The 20,135-nt window shown below is 41.8% G+C and overlaps 1 protein-coding gene across 6 annotated transcripts in view; it reads left to right on the forward strand.

Moving 5' to 3' along the window:
- The first annotated feature begins 4,143 nt into the window (after positions 1–4,143).
- Positions 4,144–20,135, forward strand: part of LOC127420118 (chemokine-like protein TAFA-1) — a 59,380-nt gene continuing 43,388 nt past the window's right edge. For 5 of the 6 annotated variants that reach the window (XM_051662118.1, XM_051662121.1, XM_051662120.1 and 2 more), the window contains exons 1-3: positions 4,144–4,464; positions 4,942–5,020; positions 5,182–5,311. In XM_051662118.1, the coding sequence (XP_051518078.1) occupies positions 4,967–5,020; positions 5,182–5,311 (184 nt within the window). In that variant the 5' untranslated portion in view covers positions 4,144–4,464; positions 4,942–4,966. The remainder of the gene's footprint in view (positions 4,465–4,941; positions 5,021–5,181; positions 5,312–20,135) is intronic. The other variant, XM_051662124.1, reaches the window with a different exon arrangement.

Here is a 20,135-nt window from a genome sequence, read left to right on the forward strand (position 1 = left end):
ACCTGATCTATATGTATAAGTGATGTCATAACTTTACTTAATCAGTTAGCCAGAATTTTTGACAAAATTTTTACATCTAACTGGATCAGGGAAATTGGATGGTAACTTTTACACTCGCTTGGATCTTTGTCCTTTTTAAGAATCAGACTGATCCGGGCTTGTGTCATGATTGGCTGGAGCTTTCCATTCTTTAATGATTCCGTATAAACTTCTAACAAAAGTGGAGCCAGTTCTGTAGCATGTGATTTGAAAAACTCAGCGGCAAAACCATCAGGCCCCGGAGCCTTGCCTGTAGGCAGGGCCTTAATTACCTCATCAAGCTCCTCCAAGGTTATCTCAGAATCAAGAGAATTTTTTGCTCAGTTGTCAATTTAGGGAGTTCTAATGGTTCCACAAAGTTTCAAATATCTTCATCAGTAGACGAAGACGTGGAACTATAGAGATCAAGGTAGAATTCTTTAAAAGCATTATTAATATCAATGGACGAGGTAAATATTTCACCACCAGCAGATTTCACTGAGAGAATGGTAGAAAAAGACTCTCTCTGCTTTATATATCTAGCCAAAAGTTTTCCTGCTTTGTCCCCCAACTCAAAATATGTCTGTCTTGCCCTGAATAACCAAAACTCCACTTTCCGCGACAAAATAGTATTATATCTATATTTCAATCGGGTCAATTCTCTGAGGCCATCAGACGACAAACGGTGCTTCAGCTCTGCCTCTGCACTCTTGATATTTCCTTCCAACTCCACGAGTTCTCGTGCTTTGGATTTTTTGATGAATGAGGCATACTGTATGATCCGACCCCTAAGAACCGCCTTAAGTGCCTCCCAAGCCACGCCCACAGAGGATACTGAGGACCAGTTGGTCTCCATATAAACATTGATTTCAGTCTTTAACATTTGTTGGAAATCAGGATTTTGCAAAAGGGACACATTAAAGCGCCAACTATATGATTTATTTTTCTCTATATGTGGCAACACCTCTAAACTCACCAGGGCATGATCTGAGACTAAGATGTTTCCAATTGAGCAATCAACAACAGATGGAATGAGGGACTTAGATATATATATATATAAAAAAAATCTATTCTAGAATAAATCATATGGACTGATGAAAAAAATTTATAGTCCCTACCAGATGGGTTCAAAAGTCTCCAAATATCTGTAAGACCAAAATTTTTACACATCCTGTGAAGCGTCATTGTTGCTCTAGGGGACTTACACACTTTAGCTTCACTATGATCAAGGACAGAATCCATCAATAGATTAAAGTCTCCTCCCAATATTATATCATGAGTGGTGCCAGCGGCTTGCAACATCCCTTCAAGATCTAAAAAAAAAGCTCTGATCATCGGCATTAGGTGCGTAAATATTAGCCAAAATCAACCTTTGCCCCTGAATTTCAGCTAAAACAATAATTACTCTCCCTAATTATCTATAATCTGTTTGAGACATTTGAATTGTAAATGTTTATTTACCAATATTATGACTCCCCTTCTCTTACTTGAGCCAGCACTAAAGAAAATATGTCCACCTCATATCTTTCCAAATTTTTCAGCATCCTGTGGGGAGAGATGTGTTTCTTAAAGAAACACTATATCATATTTCTTACGTTTAAGATAACCTTCCTTCTTTTTATGAGGTGCCCCAACCCATTTATATTCCATGTGGAGAGAGACAATCCACTCATTTTAACAACTGACATTTTGATATAGTAGAAAATAAATTGTGTGTCAAAAACAAAATTATACAGACCACATTCCCCATTAGTGAAACAATCAAACCCCGAACTTCCCCCCGAACAAAACAAACAGAAAAAAGAACAAGAAAATGTCCGGGAACAAGAAAATATTATGATTCCTCCAAGAGAGCTTTCCTTTGCTCCTCGCCTGGCGCAACACAAGATCTTTATCGGATGATCTCAGAAATCTGGCCAGAATCGATCGGGGCCTGTCTCCCTCAGCAGATCTGCGAGCAGGGACTCTGTGAGCTCGCTCGATTTCCAGCTTGTGGCCTGTTATGTCGAGCAGACTCGGGAAGAGCTCATCCAGGAATTTCACCATATCTCTGCCCTCCTCATGCTCAGGAATTCCAACTATTTGAACGTTATTCCTGCGGCTTCTATTCTCAAGATCTTCAAGCTTTTCAAGAACATGTTCCAAATTAACTTTGGTCGCGGGCAGATTAGCGGTTGATTCCCTCTCCGAAGACACCAAATAATCGATTTGTCTCTCAACATCAGTCACTCTTGTAACTATTTCAGAGAATTTTATTTCCATCGCCGTAATCGGTCGACGTATACCAGCGAGATCCTCCAAGTCAGTGAGAACCTTCGTCAGCATCACCGACATGTTGAACAACTGACGCTGGATCTCCTCTCCCGCCGCGCCATCTAAATTGAGTCCCCAGTCTGTAGGCCTGTCGGGGCTTTCATCCTGAACACGTAAGTGTCTTTTATTGTCTCCAGAACCCGATGATTTTGACTTCTTTGCCATGTTTTACCTCAAAGAGCAAATGTGTAACTGGGTGTATCGAATTTCACCAGATTATAACATGAGAATAATTACAAATTAGCAAAGTGCGCAGAGCTCGTCGCTCACATCTGCTTCTTGCATGGCGTCACATGAACACATTCCATAGTTTTGATGACTTTACTATTATTCTAAATGTGAAAAAAAATAAATAAATATATATATATATATATATATATAATAAAGAATGAATAAGTAACTTTTGACCGGTAGTGTGTGTATATATATATATATATAGGATGTCTTCAAAAATAATGACATAAATAGTTTTCATTTATCACTTAATGTCATACAAATTCTAGTAAACATAAAAAATCTAAATCAATATTCAGTGTGACCACCTTTGCCTTAAAAACAGCACCAATTCTCCTAGGTACACCTGGATACAGTTTTTCTTGGTTGTTGGCAGATAGGATGTTCCAAGTTTCTTGGAGTATTCACCACAGTTCTTCTATCTATTTCGGCTGTCTCAGTTGCTTCTGTCTCTTCATGTAATCTCAGACTGACACAGTGTTCAGTGGGGGGCTTTGTGGAGGCCATGACATCTGTTGCAGGGCTCTCTGTTCTTCTATTCTAATCTTTTCTATTTGCAAAAGTAATGTTTGGGAGTCTAACATTTATATTTCCTATTGACACACTAAAGCTGAAGATATAAATAAGCATTTTAAGACAAATGCTTTTGTGAAACATCTTATGTGCCTAAGACTTTTGGACAGTATTATATATGCAGGAAGAAGAAGAAGAAGAAAAATAAATAAATAAATAAATAAATAAATAATAATAATAATAATAATAATAATAATAATAATATATATATATATATATATATATATATATATATATATATATATATATATATTATTATTTATTTATTTATTTATTTATTTATTTATTTTTATTTCTTCTTCCTGCATATATAAGTTTTTCTTATTTTATCACACAATAAGTCTATTGTCTGTGGTCTTGAGTTTCGGTCTTGAAACCTAAACAAATTGTACTTGATAACCAAGTGACTACAGGTTTGTCAAGGTCTGGGGCTGATTTACAAACTGAGCGGTGACAGAGGAATATAAAAATTGCGTTTACTGAGATCACAAACACAATCTACAATCACTGTGTGCTGAGCGAATATATTGAATCCTAGTTTGCTCTAGGGGGGATTTGCGATGCTCTGGATTATAAATAGTTTCTGATAAATGCCAACTCGCCACCAACCATCTGAATGTTATATTCAGATACAAATGCCCTGCATAGTTTCCAGTTTCCAGCGACTGCAAAATCAAGGCAGGTTTTAGACGAGAGATCACATATAGCTTAAAGCTAGGAGCTCTCTCATATTGCAAGAAATCTTATATGCAAGGGAGAGCAAGAGATAGAATGAGGGAATAAGAGAGAGAGACAGGGAGAAAGAGAGAGGTGGAGAGAGATGAAATGGGTGAGTGAAGAGAGAGAGTGAAGAGAGAGAGTGAAGAGAGAGTGAGAGAGAAAGAAAGAGGGAAGGGGAGAGAGAGAGAGAGAGAGAGAGAGAAAGAAGGAGGGAAGGGGAGAGAGAGAGAGAGAGAGAGAGAGAGAGAGAGAGAGAGAGAGAGAGAGAGAGAGAGAGAGAGGACCGCCCTTCATTTGTGTTTAAATGTGAAGCGGAAAATCATCTCCGTGGCTCAGGGGAGTGAAGGGGCGATTCTAGTGTTAGATGAGCGGGTTTGCTGTGCTTTAAATATAGTTCAAGCTATATTTCTCTTTCTTTCGGTCTATCTTTGTCCTATCGTGTCCCTGACTTCAGCTTCAGGCTTCAAACTGGGAGGACAAAAGAAAAAGCTTTGAGAATTTCTTCAAGAGAACAATACCAGGACACAGGGATATCTGGAAACCTCACAATGGATGGATTGTGGACAAAGTGTTGAGTTCACCCACAGTTGTCCCTGAATGATACAGGTACAGTAGAAAAACCTTTGTTTCAATTATGAATTTCTTTAGTCATCTTTGTCAAGTATCAGAACGTCAAGTATAAATGTAGTGGATGCAAAAGTAACTTGGAAAGTAATTGCCTGACTCTTTTCATAAGTTCTTTTTAGACATTTTCATAGTCTGACATTCAATTTCAGCACACGTTGTGTGGATTTTTGAAGAAACTGCATAGTCATAATTCTAATTTATGAATATGAATAGGCAGTTGGAGACATAAGGTTGGAGGCAGGCTGTCAGCAAGCTGATTGGGAAAGAACTGAGAAAAAAATAACTGATTGGCACTTTCATCTCTAAATGTGGCCTAACTGACAGACTAAGAGTTTGAAAGCAAATCAGTCTAAATTAGGAATTGGAGCTGTGAGATCATTTCTGCGAGGAAGCTCTGCCAAATTCTCTCTCACTCATTTTCTCTCGCATAAACTGTAATATTTCACTTATTTTCAGATTTAATTAGAAATTCCAGGTCTGAATGCATCTCACACCCTGCACAGCACTCAAAAAGCTCCGAACTTATACAGAGGTGGTAAGTGGATGCAAAAGGAAGTAATAGAAAGACTGAAATACTGTTTAGATATGTTTGACTGAGGGTGAGCTAGAAGAGATGAAAGTGAAAAAAGAGTGAAATAAATTAACAAAACAGTTACTGACAGCTCTCTCTTATGCTTTCTCTCACTCTATCTTTAGAGGAGCATTGGGATGTCGTGGCTGGTGTGGGTGTGGGCCAGTGTGACAGTCCTGCTTATGTGCGAGGCCACGTTTTATGACACCATACAGCAGCACCTGGCCCCGCCTGGAACAAACATACAGATTCTCGGTGAGTAACATTCCGTTTGTCCATCTTCAGCCTCATCTTCCATTCTGACACCAACTTTTTTTCTCAGTTTGATCTCTTTAGGTTTATCTTCACCAGAAGGTACAGTATGTATCTATAAGCGTGGGTTGCAACAATAAGGATTAAGTTTTATAAAATCAAGGTTTATCTACTAATTATGAAACTTACATTTGAAAAAGGTACTTTTATGCCATTACTTTACTCCATAATTTAAATTAATGCTTTATTTTTAGTTTGACATTAAACCTATTGTAAATCTAGTTGCTCTGTCACTATAAACTCTATTCAATTTTACTTACAATTTTAGTTAGGGATCACCTTTAATCTTGCAGGTGTAAGTTTCCAAAATAGCAAACAAATATTCGATGGACTGAGAACAGAACAGTTTGGTCATTTTAAAATAAGGTTGAACGAGGTGATCAAAATAAGACAACTTTAAAACACATGTGGCAAGTTTGTAGAAATGTAATCTTTGTATCCACGCTGGTTTCATAATTATTTTGAAAAAAGCATTTATTGCATTTTCTACCAAAAATATTTCATGACTTTAAAAATGTCAAGTGGTGTAAACCATCAATTAAACGGTATTAAAATACTTTTCTTTCACCTTGAGTACATGTGAGTGTGCTCAAATTAATAATTGATTTAAAAAAGTTTTCAGACATTTTTCAAGGTAATAATAATAATAATAATAATAATAATAATAATATATATATATATATATATATATATATATATATATATATATATATATATATATATATATATATATATATATATATATATATATATATATATATATATATATATACAGTTGTGCTCAAAAGTTTGCATACCCTGGCAGATATTGTGAAATTTTGAAAATATGACTGATCATCTTTTATTTAAGGATAGTGATCATATGAAGCCATTTATTATCACATAGTTGTTTGGCTCCTTTTTAAATCATAATGATAACAGAAATCACCCAAATGGCCCTGCTCAAAAGTTTACATACCTTTGAATGTTTGGACATGTTACAAACACACAAGGTGACACACACAGGTTTAAATGGCAATTAAAAGTTAATTTCCCGCACCTGTGGCTTTTAAAATTGCAATTAGTGTCTGTGTATAAATAGTCAATGAGTTTGTTAGCTCTTACGTGGATGCACTGAGCAGGCTAGAATTCGGGGATCTCTTGATGCCAAGCCAAGGTCAGGTAGACCAAGAAAGATTTCCACCACAACTGCCAGAAGAATTGTTTGGGATACAAAGAAAAATGCACAGGTAACCTCAGGAGAAATACAGGCTGCTCTGGAAAAAGATGGTGTGGTTGTTTCAAAGAAAAAAATACTCGTCACTCCAAATTACAGTGTGCCAGAAGCTGTGAGGCATGTCAAGGTGTTGTCGGGCATATTGTAACCAGGCTTTTTTGTGGCATTGGCTTCTTTCTGGCAACTCGACCATGCAGCTCATTTTTGTTCAAGAATTGTCGTACTGTGCTCCTTGAAACAACCACACCATCTTTTTCCAGAGCAGCCTGTATTTCTCCTGAGGTTACCTGTGGGTTTTTCTTTGAATCCTCAACAATCCTTCTGGCAGTTGTGGCTGAAATCTTTCTTGGTCTACCTGACCTTGGCATCAAGATATATCAGAATTTTCCACTTCTTAATAAGTGAGTGAACAGTACTGACTGGTATTTTCAAGGCTTTGGATATCTTTTTATATCCTTTTCCATCTTTATAAAGTTCCATTACCTTGTTACGCAGGTCTTTTGAAAGTTCTTTTGACAGTTCTGCTCCCCGTGGCTCAGTATCTAGCCTGCTCAGTGCATCCACGTGAGAGCTAACAAACTCATTGGCTATTTATACACAGACACTAATTGCAATTTAAAAAGCCACAGGTGTGGGAAATTAACCTTTAATTGCCATTTAAACGTGTGTGGCACCTTGTGTGTCTGTAACAAGGCCAAACATTCAAGGGTATGTAAACTTTTGATCAGGGCCATTTGGGTGATTTCTGTTACCATTATGATTTAAAAAGGAGCCAAACAACTATGTGATAATAACTGGCTTCATATGATCACTATCCTTAAATAAGAGACAGTTTTTTTTGCATGATCAGTCATATTTTCCAAATTAATGCTAAAATTTCACAATTTCTGCCTGGGTATGCAAACTTTTGAGCACAACGGTATATATATATATATATATATATATATATATATATATATATATATATGTTTATATATATATATATATATATATATATATATATTATATATATATATATGTTTATATATATATATATATATATATATATATATATATATATATATATATATATATATATATATATATATATATATATATATATATATATATAAATAAATATATATCAAATCTTTTCTTAGGGTTACTCCATTTGACCTGAATAAAATGTGGCATTATATAAAATGGTCAAATTATCAGATTTTTTTAAAACTTCACACAATAGGGTTTAAAGGGGTCCCCTCTGTTTTATGTTTTTTATTTATTTTATTTTATTGTTTTATACATGACAACAGAATGGCTACCTGCATGTTGGTTACACCACATCACTTTAAATCTGGTAGACAAAAGTTTTCCCAATATTAATAATATGTTAAAATGAAAATTTTCAGTGCTTATTTTGTTTAAGAAAAAATTAGAGAAAAGATTATTCCAAACTACTTTTATCTTTTAATAAACAAATATTTTAATTAGCCGTTACTTTTATTTATTTATTTTTAATTATTTTTATTTTCTGTCACCAGACAGTTGCACCACTATCAAAGTGATTTTAATTGCATATTTAATGTTTTTTTATTTTCTATAACTAAGTAGATCCAGACAAAAAACTAACAAACAAACAAACAAGTGCTTCATGTCATTGTTATTTGAGCATCACGTCATTGTCAAGGAAATTAAGAGACCGTTGAGAATTTTTATGGCGATAGTGATTCAACAAAGAATATGTAATTAGATTAGATAAAAATAGATAAATATTTATAATATACTATTATATATATATATATATATATATATATATATATATATATATATATATATATATATATATAACTGTATAAATGTAAACATTCTTATATTAAATAATATTTGTAAATATATTTTATTATAGATATATGTATAAATGATGCTAGCGATATGTTAAAAAATAATTATATATTCATTTATATTAAATAATACTTTTTTAAACACTTATGAAAGTTTGAACTGCATACACACATTTTCTCAGTGTGAATGACTGGCCTATTATGCCCATGATGTAGCCAGCTACTAACAACAGTATAACAGTATTTACATTTTTGAATTCCTCCTTTACCTGTCCTTTTGGTAAATCCTTCACAACAAACAATGGAAATTTAATTTATGTGAATTATTTAATCACTTATTTGTTAAGCAGTGTATTTTTAAGTGGTACAACACAACAAAGTTACACAAAAAATGTAATTCTTAATAACACAACTCAGTTCCCTATCTGTCACTCATTCAACGTTGTGTCGATGTAGTGACATTAGGGGTCACTCTTGGGAGCCTGAAACACCTCTGGTCTTTGATAAAAGGCCAATGAAAATTGGCGAGTGATATTTGCATGCCACTCCCCCAGACATACGGGTATAAAAGGAGCTGGTATGCAACCACTCATTCAGATTTTCTCTTCGGAGCCGAACGGTCATGCTCATTGAGCTGAATTCTCACTGTTCATTCACCTCTGCTGGATCTGACAGCGCATTTCAGCGGCTTCTCCCTCCTCTGCACTGGTGCGCTGCAGAGAACGCCCCTGGGTGCTTCGGCAGAAAAAAGAGAGTATATTTTAAAAGAGTATATTTCTCTAAAAGAGCGGCACACATGGAATGTCTTTTTAAAGACGTGTCTTTTTAAAGATGCCTTTCCGATTGCGTGTTATTCCTGGTTGCGGTCGATACTTCTCAACTTCAGATGGTCATGATCGCTGTCTTTTGTGTCTGGGCGCGACCCACACAGAGGCAGCGTTCGTGGATGATTCATGTTCTCATTGCGAGAACATGACCATGGCAATGTTGCGGTCATGGCTTGCTTTCGTAAAAAAAGCAAGGGTATCCCCCCATGGACCTCCCATTCCCCAGCACGCTCGTCTCCCCCAATCGGGCTTCCGGATGAGTCCTCCGGCTCGTCTCACAGCGAGTTTGGCCTCTTGTTCGGAGCCGGCAAAGCTGATGAGCTCTCGAGCGCAGCATCGGAGAGCGGGCTTGTCCAGTCGGACGCAAAAGCCTCAGCTGCGCTCCCCCCTTCGGGGACGATTTCCCAGTCACAGGCTGATGCAGAGATGACGGCCATGCTTTCCCGGGTGGCCGCGAGCGTCGGGCTAGAGTGGAACCCTCCTGAACCTCGCGGCTCGATGATTGGTTCCTGGGCTCGCGGCGCCGCTCAAAGCAGCCATGCCCTGCTCCAGTGCCTTTCTTCCCAGAAGTGCATGAGGAGATGACGAAATCATGGGAGGCAACTTTTACTGCCCGGTCCCGATTCCTCAGTTCCCCTGCCCTTACTACCCTTGATGGCAGGGCAGCCAATACGGTGATTCCCCCTGTGGATAAGGCGCTATCCCAGGCTGTTCCAGGGGTGGTCACAAGGAGCCATGTAAGTGCTTCGATGTCCCTAGACTCAGCACGGCCATGACATGGTGTGGCACCTTGAGCTCTGCCCCGCCACGAGGCTCCACCTGCCGGTATGTCCGACGATGTTGTCCCTTTGCTCCCCCTTGCACGGAACTTGGATGCGTGGCTTGCACTTTCCAATCCGTCGCGATGACTGGTCCGGACCGTCTGACTCGTGATTCAGTTCGCCAGGCGTCCGCCCAGGTTCAGCGGTATCCACTTCACCTTGGTGAAGGACAAAAACGCTGCTACCTTGCGCGCGGAGATCGCTACCCTCCTATGGAAGGGTGCGATAGAACCTGTCCCTCCAGCCGAGATGAAGAAGGGGTTTTACAGCCCCTACTTCATCGTACCGAAAAAGGCAGTGGGTTGCGGCCAATCTTGGACCTGCGAGTACTGAACCGGGCTTTACACAGACTCCCGTTCAAGATGCTGATGCAAAAACGCATTCTGGCGAGTGTCCGGCATCAAGATTTCGCGGTGGTAGACCTGAAAGACACGTACTTCCACGTCTCGATTCAACCTCGACACAGACCCTTCCTGCGGTTTGCATTCGAGGGTCAGGCGTATCAGTACAAGGTCCTCCCTTTCGGCCTGTCCTTGTCTCCTTGCGTCTTCACGAAAGTCGCAGAGGCAGCCCTTGCCCCGTTAAGGGAAGTGGGCATTCGCATTCTCAACTATCTCGACGATTGGCTAATCCTAGCTCACTCTCGGGATATGTTGTGTGCACACAGGGACTTGGTGCTCTCACACCTCAGCCGACTAGGGCTTCGGGTCAACTGGGAAAAGAGCAAGCTCCTTCCAGTTCAGAGCATCTCTTTCCTCAGGTTGGAGTTGGACTCGGCCTCTTTGACAGCGCGCCTCACGAACGAGCGCGCACAGTCAGTGCTGGCCTGTTTGAAGGTGTTCAAACAGAAAACAGCGGTTCCACTGAAACTCTTTCAGAGGCTCCTGGGGCATATGGCATCCTCAGCGGTGGCCACCCCGCTCGGGTTGATGCATACGAGACCGCTTCAGCACTGGCTTCAGACTCGAGTCCCGAGATGGGCATGGTGCCTCGGGACACATCGCGTGGTCATGAAGCCGGTCTGTCACCGTCTCTTCAGCCCTTGGACCGACCTCTCATTTCTACGGGCAGGTGTTCCCCTAGAGCAGGTCTCCAGGTGCATCGTGGTCACGACAGATGCCTCCAAAAGGGGCTAGGGCGCTGTTTGCAACAGGCACGCAACCGCCGGCTTGTGGATGGGCCCGCGACTGCATTTGCATATCAACTGCCTCGAGTTGTTGGCAATTCTGCTCGCCCTGCTGAGGTTTCGGTCATTGATCCAGGGCAAGCAAATGTTAATTCGGACAGACAACACGGCAATGGTAGCACATGTCAACTGCCAAGGCGGTCTGCGCTCTCGTTGTATGTCACAACTCGCCCGCTGTCTCCTCCTCTGGAGTCAGCAGTACTTCAAGTCACTGCGAGCCACTCACATCCCCGGCGACCTCAACACTACAGCGGACGTGGTGTCACGGCAGGTTACTCTCAGGGGAGAGTGGAGACTCCACGCTCAGGTGGTCCAGCTGACTTGGAGTCGATTCAGACAGGCACAGGTGGACCTGTTCGCCTCCCGAGAATCTGCCTACTGCCCGCTCTGGTATGCCCTGACTGAGGCACCCCTCGGCATAGACGCGCTGGCACACAGCTGGCCTCCTGGCCTACGCAAATATGCGTTTCCCCCAGTGAGCCTACTTGCACAGACTCTGTGCAAGGTCAGGGAGGACGAGGGGCAGGTCATCCTGGTAGCACCCTACTGGCCCACCCAGACATGGTTCTCGGACCTCACGCTCCTCGTGACAGCCCCCCACCCCCCCGGTGAATTCCCCTGAGGAAGGACCTTCTTTCTCAGGGACAGGGCACCCTCTGGCACCTGCAAACAGACCTCTGAAATCTCCATGTCTGGCCCCTGGATGGGACGTGGAAGACCTAAGCGTTCTACCACCCGCAGTGGTAGACATGATCACTCAGGCTAGGGCCCCCTCTACAAGGTGCCTTTATGCCTTTAAGTGGCGTCTGTTCACTAAGTGGTGTTCTTCCCGACGGGAAGACCCCCAGAGATGCGCAGTCGGATCGGTGCTTTTCTTCCTGCAGGATAGGTTGGAGCTGTCCCCTTCCACCTTGAAGGTGTATGTTGCTGCTATAGCAGCACACCACGACACAGTCAATGGTAAGTCCTTAGGGAAGTACGACCTGATCATCAGGTTCCTGAGAGGCGCCAGGAGGCTGAATCTCTCCAGACCGTGCCTCGTTCCCTCATGGGACCTCTCTGTAGTTCTTCAGGGTCTACAGAGAGCCCCCTTTGAGCCTTTGCAGTCAGCTGAGCTTAAGGCACTCTCTTTGGAGACTGCCCTCCTGACTGCACTCACTTCCATAAAGAGGGTAGGAGACCTGCAAGTGTTCTCTGTCAGCGAAACATGCCTGGAGTTCGGTCCGGGCTACTCTCACGTGATCCTGAGACCCTGACCGGGCTATGTGCCCAAGGTTCCCATGACCCCTTTTAGGGACCAGGTGGTGAACCTGTGAGCGCTGCCCCAGGAGGAGGCAGACCCAGCCCTGTCGTTGCTGTGTCCGGTGCGTGCTTTACGCATCTATTTGGATCGTACGCAGAACTTTAGGATCTCTGAGCAGCTCTTTGTCTGCTTTGGTGCACAGCGGAAAGGACGCGCTGTCTCCAAGCAGACGATTGCCCACTGGCTCATTGATGCCATAGCTATGGCATATCACGCCCAGGACGTGCCACCCCTGGTAGGGCTACGAGCCCATTCTACCAGGGGTGTAGCGGCCTCCTGGGCCCTGGCCAGGGGTGCCTCTCTAACAGACATTTGCTGAGCAGCAGGCTGGGCAACACCCAACACATTTGCAAGGTTCTACAACCTCCGGGTGGAACCGGTTTCATCCCAGGTAGTGGCACGCAATACAAGCGGATAAACCTGGGATAGCCGGCCAGGTGTATCGCTTGCACATAGCGCCTTTCACCTCCTCTGAGCTGAAGATGTGCGCCATTAATTCCCAGTAATGTTCACAATGCTCCGCATGTGGTGGTTCCCTGTAAGGTAACCCCATGCGATATATATCTTCTGCTAATTCATTTCCCTGTTGGCAAACTGCGTCTTCCTTGGGCAGAGCCCCTCTGCCACAATCTCCATGTTTGTAGTAACTCCTCCCCCGTTGGGTAGGATCTACCATGAGACTCTCCACATGGTCGGCAAGACCATGTGACGTATTTTTTCCACTTAAATATTCCCCCCTCTCTTTGGGCGAGGTGTGGTGTCCGCGGGTCCTCCCCTGGGAGGGACACCCCCCGACTAGACCTGGTGGCCCAGTCAGATAATCCCCCTTCTTTTTTAGTGAGTGGAAAAAAAGAAGGGGAAAAGAGGCCACAACTGGGTTAGCCTGTCTCTATCTTTTGGGTAGTTGACTTGTCCCCAAAGGACCTTTCGACACTCATAACTATGTTGGGGGAGATTATGTGTCGGCCTGGTGCGCTGGTTACAAGGCACACAGTGGTCTGCCCATCACACACCGCCAGTTCACGTAACACAGTTCAGCCAGTTGTGGCATTTCGTATAGGGACCCCTAGTGTCACTACATCGACACAACGTCGAGTGAGTGACAGATAGGGAACATCATGGTTACTTGCGTAACCTCTGTTCCCTGATGGAGGGAACGAGACGTTGTGTCCCTCCTGCCACAATGCTGAACTACCCACTGAAATGACTGGACCTTGCCTCGGCTCCTCAGCATAAAACCTGAATGAGTGGTTGCATACCAGCTCCTTTTATACCCGTATGTCCGGGAGAGTGGCATGCAAATACCATTCGCCAATTTTCATTGGCCTTTTATCAAAGACCAGAGGTGTTTCGGGCTCCCAAGAGTGACCCCTAGTGTCACTACATCGACACAATGTCTCGTTCCCTCCATCAGGGAATGGAGGTTACGCAAGTAACCATGACATTTTAGGGGTTGTTTTTTGGGTAGCCTGCTATAGACAAACACAGGTTGAATTGCTTGAGGGTTTGGCTGTTTGGTCTGACCAACATCAGGCTGGTACAAATGTGGGGGTGTGAGAGAAGTTTTGTAAATTAGCAAATAGTGGCAAATATACAGTACCTGCACTGTATACCCAATAATAGATTCTTCAGCTTGCCAACCAGTTAACCAATTTAGAGTGATAAGTACAAATTAAGTTTGTACTTAACAAATCATTTTTATTAGTGCTCATAGAGAACTGTAAGAAGGAATGGGAGAGTGGGAGAAGTTGTGCCGCATGATAGAAACTCTGCCCATCAAAATCACAAAGTGACTCTTGCAATGGGAAAATTTTGGAATCACAAAATTGAAAGGGTCTATCTCCCTTAAGCAGATCAAGAAAAGAAGAGGTCAGATGCATTATCAGGATATACATTTGTTATGAGAGATGCCTTCCTGTTTATCTCATTTCTGTAAGATCTGGGATAGTTTTAAGGATTGCCTCATTTGAAACAGAGCACAAATGCTTGTAACCTCACACCTTCAAATGAGAGAGCTAAAAGCAATTGGAGACCATACCACTTACCTTAACTAATCTTGCTAGAGGCACTTTAACGGGATTGGATCCTGAATTGGAATTGATTTTATTTGACAGACTAGAGAACAATTATAGAGGTACATGCAATTACTGATACAAAGCAGAATGTCTTTCATTTCTCTGACGTCTATGGAATTTTGGCTCCATACTAATTGATGACAAGTGCTTTTTACAGTAGGTCTATCTGATACGACTTCAAAGTCATCTAAAATGAGCAATGCTGGTAATGCTAGAAATTATTAAACAATTGAGCTCTAACTGAAAGGCATACCAGAGCACAAGGGTATTTCTTAACAATCACATGTTCTTCTTAAATGGAGGGCTATAAATTATTATGACTAGCGGACGGAGTGCTTGGTGGATTCCACTATCCCTAAATCTGAATATTAAAGCAAATAAACAAACTGCACAGACTAAGTTTTAATGTGCTTTGTGATGTTGTATACATTTTCTCATTTGGGTGCTGGAGAGAATGAATGGACTGGATAATATTCTCTGTCATACTTGATTTACAGAGGAAGGAACTTAAATATGCTTAAAAATGATATCTTCACAAGCCATTTCTTTTTATCACTTCACATTGTCCTGTCTGAAAAGACACAAATAACCAGCAACCAACAGCAATAGCTCTCTCCTCCAGGATGCATTTGCATGTTGGGAAAACCTTGAGCTCAGCAAATGTTTTTTCCCAACTGTCAATCATGTAAGAAAAAAAAACTCAAGTGTTCATTTAAAGGTCAGCCACACTGACAACATCTGCTCTAGTTTCAAACCATGTGTGATTATGTTGACATTTTTCAGTGTTATGACAATATTGTGTGTAACCTTATTGCTTTTAAAGTCCTTAGTCAGGGTGAGATTGTAGCTTTAGAGAGGGTAGGAGTGTGTTTATGTGCGTGTTGTGTTACAGTGAGGTATTTGTTTAAGTGTCGAGTGCTTTGAGGCTGGTGGATTGTCCTGAGTATGAGGGTTGACAAGTCATGAATTGTGGGGGCACCAGTGCTTTCAATGAAATCATCAATATGACTTGTGACCAAGATCGCTTCAGGAAACAGAAATTACAAAATGTAGAAAACAGTATTGTTCTGAAACTACTGAAATGAATTGCATCTATTAAAGAAACATGCCCAGTTTTTTCTCCCTGTGAGGTATGCTCCACATGTTAACCTCCCCCAGGCAGGATGTGGTCTCCGTAGTGCTTTCCTTCCTGGAGAGGGAAGAGCACTTCCCAGCGCTATTCTAGAAAGTGCTCGGCGGGAGATTACTTAACAGCAAATTAAGAAAGGCACCGCCGGTAGCCTACTTGGGTAAGTACCTTCTTCCCCCTTAACAGGACTAGGGAGACCCTTACCTAACTTGCTGGAAGGTCACGACATGGTTGAGTGCTCGCTGCGAGGCACGCAGCAGCTTGCCCGTGTCCACTATTCTGTGCCTCGTGACACGGTTCAGCGCCTGCGGTGTTTCCTATAGGAACCCCTAGTGTAGAGTGAGTGAAAGACAGGGAATGTCTAGGTTACTGATGTGACCTCTGTTCCCTGATGGAGGGAACGAGACATTGTGTCCCTCCTGCCGCGGCACTGAACCGGCCGCTGACATGGCTGGGACTCTCTCAGCATAAATCTGAATGAGTGATCCACGCCATCTCCTTTTATACCCGTATGTCGGGGGTGGAGAGTGGCATGCAAATTCCACTCTGCAATTTTCATTGGCCTTTCCTATTTTCAGCAAAGGTTATTGTGGCTCTCAAGATCGAACCCCTAGTGTCACTACATTGACACAACGTCTCGTTCCCTCCATCAGGGAACACAGGTTACATCAGTAACCAAGACGTTTTGGCAAGTAGTTTTGGACATCTACTTTGTGCTTGACACAAGTAATTTTTCCAACAACTGTTTACAGACAGAGTTTTTCACTTTTAATTGACTATATCAGAATTCCAGTGGGTCAGAAGTTTACATACACTAAGTTAACTGTGCCTTTAAGCAGCTTGGAAAATTCCAGAAAATTATGTCAAGCCTTTAGGCAATTAGCCAATTAGCTTGTAATAGGCTAATTGGATAATTGGAGTCAAATGGAGGTGTACCTATGGATGTATTTTAAGGCCTACCTTCAAACTCAGTGCCTCTTTGCTTGATATCATGGGAAAATCAAAAGATATCAGAAAAAAATTGTGGACCTCCACAAGTCTGGTTCATCCTTGGGAGCAATTTCCAAACGCCTGAAGGTACCACGTTCATCTGTACAAACAATAGTACGCAAGTATAAACACCATGGGACCACACAGCCATCATACCGCTCAGGAAGGAGACACATTCTGTCTTCTAGAGATGAACATAGTTTAGTGCGAAAAGTGCAAATCAATCCCAGAACAACAGTAAAGGACCTTGTGAAGATGCTGGAGGTAACCGGTAGACAAGTATCTATATCCACAGTTAAATGAGTCCTATATCGATATAACCTGAAAGGCTACTCAGCAAGGAAGAAGCCACTGCTCCAAAACCACCATAAAAAAGCCAGACAACAGTTTGCAAGTGCACATGGGACAAAGATCTTACTTTTTGGAGAAATGTCCTCTGGTCTGATGAAACAAAAATTTTACTGTTTGGCCAAAATGACCATCATTATGTTTGGAGGAAAAATGGTGAGGCTTGCAAGGTGAAGAACACCATCCCAACCGTGAAGCATGGGGGTGGCAGCATCATGTTGTGGGGGTGCTTTGCTGCAGGAGGGACTGACGAACTTCACAAAATATATGGCATCATGAGGAAGGATAATTATGTGGATATATTAAAGCAACAGCTTTAAGACATCAGCCAGGAAGTTAAAGCTCAGTCACAAATGGGTCTTCCAAATGGACAATGACCCCAAGCATACCTCCAAAGTTGTGGCAAAATGGCTTAAGGACAACAAAGTCAAGGTATTGGAGTGGCCATCACAAAGCCCTGACCTCAATCCGATAGAAAATTTGTGGGCAGAACTGAAAAAGCGTGTGCGAGCAAGGAGGCCTACAAACCTGACTCTTTTACACCAGTTCTGTATGGAGGAATGGGCCAAAATTAAAGCAGATTAAAGCAGAGGTCTTTTGTGCGTTTGTTTACATTTAATTTCTGACAGTTGAAGTTTGAATTAACGAGCATTCCAGTGGCCCATTTGAACGTTCCATCAATGTATGTCTATGGGATTTTTCCTATTTTTGATTGTCTGCTGTGCTGAAACTGTAAGGCCATGCAGCAGAATATGGTTGTCAGTCCTGTTTTGAGTGTTTAAAGGTGCTGTAAGCAATTTTTTTCATGGAAAGGTATGTAAAAAACAAAAAAAATCCTACTTCCTGAAAGATATCACTGAAATAAGTGTCATGAGATATCTCACCAGTCTCTGTGACAGCTCTAGACTTTGTAAACAGCAAACAAATATGTGTCCACGGGTCGCGGTCTCTGAGGCTTTCTGCCTGTCAATCATTTTGCATGTACTCATAGTGTTGTTAGTGTTGTCGTTGCAGCGAATTACTTAGGCTTATTGCCATATTCTGATTTATAATTTGTCTGTTGAGGGTGTTATTTCGCTACTGTTGTGTTTCACAACCTTGTGTCGGTCTCAACAGTGTTGCTGCGGTGTTTTGGAAAGAGGGAACATGGCTAAATCAACGGCTCAGTCTTGTGGAAGTGAGAACGGCTTAAATCGCTTACAGTACCTTTAATACGTTTACGTTTACAAACAAGTCGGTTATAACTTGTATGACGAGTGACAACCGCATTCTATAACTGAATTGACACCCACAAATTTTCAGGAAACACAACTGCATTCTCGGCAAACCTGTGCTGTGTGAACAGAACCATATTGCACAACTAGTTGTCTGTCACGTTATATAATGTGAAAACCAGGTTTTGAGGGGTTTTGTTAACTCACTAGAGAAGGAGATATGAGCTGAGTGGCATCCGAAGATCCAACCGCTCTTTCAACGAAACTGCTCGCCATTGCGAGCCGCGCAACAAATGTTGTACTCTGCACTCGGTTAAAAAGCATTCAAAGCCAATGTTGGTTAATTATGATCTGATGAATGAACTTGCGCCTCATTTGGACTTGTTTATTTAATAACGCAGCATCAATTGTGATAAAACATGCTGGTGTTATGGATGTTGCCATCTTTAATATTTCTAATTAGAAAAGATATAGCACACTATTCCAGAACAGGCTGAAGGTCTGTGCCAAGTTTGGTAGATATAGTTTATATGCACTAGGAGGAGCTACAGTCAGAAATTTCAAAGAAATTTTGAAAAAAACCCTAAACAAAGTTTACCCTAAACAGTATGTTGGCTTTGTCGAACCAACATAATTACAGAAGAACTGATTTTTTATTTATTTATTCTCCCCTTTTTTTCCCCCTTTTCTCCCCAATTTGGAATGCCCAATTCCCAATGCGCTCTAAATCCTCGTGGTGGTGTAGTGACTCTCGGCGGAGAGTGGCAGAGGACGAATCTCAGTTGCCTCCGCGTCTGAGACCGCAACCCACGCATCTTATCACATGGCTTATTGAGCACATTACCACGGAGACATAGCATGTGTGGAGGCTTCACGCTATTCTCCGCGGCATCCACGCACAACTCACCATGCGCCCCACCGAGAGCGAACCACATTATAAGCGACCACGAGGAGGTTAACCCATGTGACTCTACACTCCCTAGCAACCGGGCCAATTTGGTTGCTTAGAAGACCTGGCAGGAGTCACTCAACTCGTGACTCCCGGAGTGGTAGTCAGCGCAGAAAAACTGATTTTTAGAAAAAAATATATTAGATGGAGTATACTATAACATGTCATGACGCGGGACATGCCAACTTATGCAAAAAGTATTTAATGTCAACTACCCATATGTTTTTGTAGTATGGACTTCAAAGGCACATGAAATGAAATGCTTCTTTTAAAGGCTGAACAGAGATGAGTAAACGGCTGTCTAAAACAAATATTACATTCAATGTTTTTCTAAAACACATAGGAATCTGGATTTATAATAATGTAGCTACATGCATGGAAACTCATGACTTGTCCAAATTCTCCCAGAAACAACAAGAAATGCATAATTCTCTATAGCGAATGGGATTGCATCTTTTTTGGTCTTACTACGTGATGTGTGTATATTGGCAGCACTGTGGGCTCAGGGTCCTGGTTTTGCTGGCTAAGACCAGATTTGATGATTATATGTATTTTAAAAGTAGAAGTGGGTGAGAGGTGAGAAATAGAGAGTGAAATGCAGAAACAGACAAAGAGACAGACAGACAGTGAGACAGACTGACAGAGGAATATGTACCTCTTCTCTCACAAATGTGCTGCTGGCTGTTCTTGCTTTCTGGCTCAGACAGACAGATGAGGGTGGGTGATTCATGAGACCAGGTCTTTATTCAGAGCTGACAGCTGCAACGGCACTGAGCAAATTTTGTTTGTCATGCATGTGTAGCTGCCATGTTGTACTGTTATAAGACTGAACTCTCCAGATGTAGAAAATAAACCACATTTACCAAACCATGACCTGAATAAACCCGTT

The sequence above is a fragment of the Myxocyprinus asiaticus genome, chromosome 29 (assembly GCF_019703515.2).
Source record: "Myxocyprinus asiaticus isolate MX2 ecotype Aquarium Trade chromosome 29, UBuf_Myxa_2, whole genome shotgun sequence".
In the NCBI taxonomy this organism is placed as follows: Eukaryota; Metazoa; Chordata; class Actinopteri; order Cypriniformes; family Catostomidae; genus Myxocyprinus; species Myxocyprinus asiaticus.